Genomic DNA, 4511 nt, shown 5'->3' with positions numbered 1-4511 from the left:
TAGCTTGGTATTAGTATATTCACCTAACGTGATTTTCACTGGTTCATCGAGACACTCGACAATGGAAACGTCATCGGCGACGTCGACATTCTCCGCTTTAACTTTTTGAAACCCTTTCCTCCGCAAGGGCGGTTTAATGACCTGCGGAGTTTGAATCCCACAATCGCTTTCTCGGGGTCGTTTTGAGCACAAAGCTACCATCCTCGCTCTCCTGAATCGTCGCCTTAGACGGGACTCCCAGATCCGCCGTCCCATGTATCATGACGTCCCGAAGCACGTCTCTTGCGTTATCCTCGGGGACAAGCGGTCTCGCAGCGTCATGCACGCACACGATGGAGGCGTCAGGCGGGACGCGCTGCAGGCCATTGAACACGGAATCCTGGCGTTCCTCCCCCGGGTCTGCGAAGACCATCCTCTACATCACTATGGCTCTGGTCGAGAGGCGCACTGAGGCGAATGGGGCGGGTGGACAGCTGAAGTTTGCAGCTCAAACCACATCCCAAACTTTGGGAGGCGTAGTGGGCGGATGGACATCCTAAAGTTTGGGTCCCAGAGATGGTGTCCCAGAGCGTCGCGATGCGCGGCGACGTCTGATATCAGGCAAATGGACTGTCTCGACTTTTGGAGAGTGTGCCCTTCTATCCGAACGAAAAGTTTCGCTTATTTGTCTCGGCCAGCAATTCAAAACAAATCAATCTCCGGTCATAAACTGGCGAATGAATGGTCGTAATGCATTATCGCGCACACTTGTCAAACATTTATTCCTCATCATGCTAAGCAAGTGAACTGGCGGCAGCCTGAAACCGCCTCCCACAACTCTCCGAGATCGAGAACCCGAAAAGTCTCCCGCGCTTTGCGTGGCAAAAATAAAAGGGTCATTCTCAGGAATTGAGGTATGCATTGTAACATATTATACGTGTACTGTATTCCTTGCAATCTCAATAAAAACAAGAAACAAAATGCACCTGTCTGCTACTGTATCGATACAATATCATGTGTCCCCCCCTGACACCGAAAGATTTTGACCTTGTCCCCCTCCCAATCTCAGAATGACCCATTGCAAAAATAAGAAATTACAAAATTTTATTTCTTTTCAACTTTGATGGTCGCAGTTTCTATTTTTCCTAGGAAAAATAGAAACTTGTTTTATAATTTTTCTGAAGTTAGAAACCAATAGAAGGCACTCTACGCAATGTTTCTATGTTACTGGTATAAAATTAGCCTAAAGAAAAATGCTTACTGTAAACCGACTTTTTCTATTGAACACCTTTATGTGCACCAAAGAGTCGCTTGTCGCTAGAATGGACAAGCAAGTGCTTTATCTGTAGTGATGGCCTTCTGGTTGCGGAAAACAGAAGTGAAATCGCGTGTTGCCTCGTCTAGAAAAATAATGTAACTTTTGACCTCATATGAGGTTCAACGTACGTCTAGACTCTAGCTTCCCTACATAAGGTAGGCAGTCAGTGGGCATCAGTAAACCTAGGCATCGATCTTGCATCACACTGTGTGAACGGTGGACCAATAGCTCTCCCTGTTTACAGTACTTGTCGTCGCTCATCGGCTGTATTTGGTCCCTACAAGACAGGCTGCCCTGTGCGGCCGGATAGCGGAAACGTCACCGGCACTGCTAGAGAAGCGGCTATGACTAAGGGTCCAATTACAAGAGAATTCCCATAATCGTTTGAGAAGACTCTGGCGTAAAGCCTGAAATGATACCATGGAAGATATTCGGGCAATCGGGTTATCGTTTAGTTATGTCTCTATTGATTACGAAATATTGAACTATGTTACAATCAGCAGAGGACTACATCAGGAATTTCTAGAGCACAAACGAGAGAAGCCATGTGAAACGTCACAGAAGGATGACAAATCTCAACTCTTTTGAAGCGGCGCGAGCAGGCACCTCGTCCTTTTGACAAGTCCCTTCCTCCTCAGCCTTTGAAATTCGGCCACCCAAAGACAGAAGAGAGGAATTGCCGATCCCCTGGCAGGATCGTAGGTCAGACGGTGTGCTTCTGCGGTCTTCGACTCGATGCGAATATTCGCCAACAGGACATCTGCCGATGCTGCGGTTGTTTTGGCGCGCGGACCACGTCGAGCCGAAGCATCACCGGATGTCCAACAGGCGAATGATTCCGGCTGGTCGCCAGGGACCATCAACACCACCAAGTTGTTCTGCTGAACAAGGAAGTTGCTTCTTCGCAGTTTCGTCGCCGTCGCGACAGTGTCTCCGGACAATGACACAAGGCTCCAAGAAGTTGGGCTCTTCATGGCACTGATGAACCATACGGTGCCGGTTGGCAGGAGGGCAATGGAACCACCGCTTGCGTCTGTGCTAAATAATAGAGAAGCGCAGTCTGTTGTAACGTCTGTCGGAAAGCAGTTGGCAGAGGTTACTCGACGCTGCAAGGCGCCGTCGCCATTCTCAAAAATTGCGTCAAGGACTATGAAGTCTCGGAAAGGCATATCGGCTTCGGTCCTAAAACATGCCAGTTTTGCGTTTTGAGTGTAGAGATGCTGACTTGATAAGGTGCTTCAGTTGTTTCTTCGTAATGGTCACGGGGTTGAGGAAAATGAGAGAAGAGTTATCGTGAAGGCTTACTATACTTGTATCCAAAGCAAGCGGTGCTGCGGCGGGCCAGTATAAGCATTGGAAATTCATCGCGCTGTCACCAGGATTCCATGACGCATCAACGTCGGGAATTGCACGTTCGCCTCTAACAGCGATGGGTGAAGGTGTGCATGCTGAGCGGGTGAACCGTTTTTGTTCTTCTGTCCCGTCTAGTCCCGAAAGGATGACTTGGGTATAACTTGAGACCACGCAAAGGGCAGGGGGTCGAACTGGATGCCCTGGTTTCAAAGCGCCAGGTCATACGTGACGCAAGTGAAGATGGAGCTGGAAGGAAATGAATATTTTGCGATCTTGAACCAATTACTTGCGTTTTAAGGAATTCTTTGTAGGCTGCCTGCCGTGCCGTGACCGTTCAAGCAGCTGTTCGGCCCTTGCGGTCTTCAGAAGCCGTTTTTGCAATTGGGGAACGTCGCTCTGCAACAAGCGAGCGCGGTGTTGGTCACCGGTTCGGGACGCGCAGGTTGCAGTAGACCGCATTTGCTCCGCATGGCAAGCTCAGCTCAAGATGCGCCAGCGCAGAGTGGCCCATACAGGATTTGAAATTTTAAGGGCTGTAACGTACATGTGTGACAGCACACGCTGACGTGCCGGATCAGATATGTCCTATGTTACACGTGTATACAGCTCCAGCATGGTACTTGACACCGCCGTCTCTCCGTTCGTCACAGAGCCCGTCCCAACATAACCATGCCTTTGAGAGCCCGTCAGTAAACATGACCAAGGTCTTGAGTCTCTCCCGCAAGATACATGTGCATCACGTGTCGTGACGTGGCATGAACTTAGGCCGTTCCATTGGCTGTACCCGCCTCTACCACCAATAGCCCTCTCTACCGTACTGAAGGTACGATTGAGTACCGTACTGCTGTACCAACAACAACTGCAGTTGGACGCAATTCTCCCATCATCTTTCCAACAAAAGTGTGCTTCAGACATTCGTTTGTGGCTCTCGCATGGTGCTCTATTACGTTTGATATAAGGTATGGTGTCTCTTTTATTCGATCAGTTCAATTCTTGGTTCGTGTTTAAAAAGAAAGAGGTGCTTCTGGAGGCTTTGGCATGGGCGCAAATCGCAGTTGTTCCCACGCCAAAAGAAACGCACAGTTTCGCCTGACCGTTTCTGGTGATGAGGGAGGCTGAAGCCCGGGTGTCCGAGCCGGCTTCCACAGTCGTGTTGACGGTAGACTTCTCAAGACAGTCTGGGACGGGGACACGGAAGGTCATGCTTCTGCCTTGGCAGTCTTGCCCTATAGGCCGGAACGGCTTTCACCATGAGGGAGCTGAGCGATTGTGAAAGATATGCACGCAATGTGCTGATGTGGAACACAAGGTGGACAAGGTGGGCATCAGGTGGAAGGATGCACGTTTATCTAGACATGAAGGGTCGACTCTGTCAAAATGAGCGCGATTTGTGGAACACATCGGGCTCTCTGCTGTGAAGGGATGGAGGGCCTTTGCTTCGCCAACAATACTTGGAAGGGGCACACTCGCCTGAACTCTGTAGACCCACAGCCGGGGAGCATGGCGGCGGCAGAGGTGACGGTCAAGGGAAGCAGGGCGCGCGAGCCTGCGGGACGGTGGTGTACGAAAACGTCAGGCGCATGCACAGGGGCCCAGGTGTCTAGAGCGACATCGAGGAGTTTTGGCCCAAGCGGTGGGGCGGCTGCGGGGTAGAGGCGGAGCGTGTGCTGTTTGGGGCGAACACGACAGTTGGTGTCGCGAAGACAACATAAGAGGACGGGGGAGGAGGAGGGCATTCATTTCGATGGAAGCAGAAAAGCGATGAGTGGTGCTTTGGCAGTGCACAGCAATGGGGGTGCCTGGGTGCACAGTTTGTTAGAGGACGGTGGCGAGTAGGCTTTTCCAGAGATTAGATGTGGTG

The 4511-nt window shown here is 50.6% G+C and overlaps 3 protein-coding genes; 1 reads left to right on the top strand and 2 right to left on the bottom strand.

Annotated features, from left to right (window-relative positions):
- Positions 1-1725: 1725 nt before the first annotated feature.
- Positions 1726-2466, bottom strand: CHC_T00003212001 (hypothetical protein). XM_005714625.1 is given in 2 exon segments: positions 1726-1872; positions 1873-2466. The coding sequence occupies 1 exon segment, from the start codon at positions 2464-2466 to the stop codon at positions 1873-1875; it is 594 nt and encodes a 197-aa protein (XP_005714682.1). The 3' UTR covers positions 1726-1872.
- Positions 2467-2479: 13 nt separating this feature from the next.
- Positions 2480-2662, bottom strand: CHC_T00003211001 (hypothetical protein). The gene has a single exon (XM_005714624.1). It carries the CDS (start codon positions 2660-2662, stop codon positions 2480-2482), a length of 183 nt encoding a protein of 60 aa, XP_005714681.1.
- A 1036-nt stretch (positions 2663-3698) lies between these two features.
- Positions 3699-4511, top strand: part of CHC_T00003210001 (hypothetical protein) — a 1376-nt gene continuing 563 nt past the window's right edge. The window contains exon 1 of the mRNA XM_005714623.1: positions 3699-4511. This exon is cut by the window's right edge and continues 380 nt beyond it.

The sequence above is a fragment of the Chondrus crispus genome, genomic scaffold (assembly GCF_000350225.1).
Source record: "Chondrus crispus Stackhouse genomic scaffold, scaffold_18, whole genome shotgun sequence".
NCBI lineage: Eukaryota > Rhodophyta > Florideophyceae > Gigartinales > Gigartinaceae > Chondrus > Chondrus crispus.
Note: the sequence above shows the minus strand (reverse complement) of the source record. Positions and strands in the feature narration are given on the sequence as shown.

Excerpts from the sequence above, each read along its gene's own strand:
- CHC_T00003212001 (XM_005714625.1), bottom strand. The coding sequence starts at position 2,466 with ATGCCTTTCCGAGACTTCATAGTCCTTGACGCAATTTTTGAGAATGGC.
- CHC_T00003211001 (XM_005714624.1), bottom strand. The coding sequence starts at position 2,662 with ATGAATTTCCAATGCTTATACTGGCCCGCCGCAGCACCGCTTGCTTTG.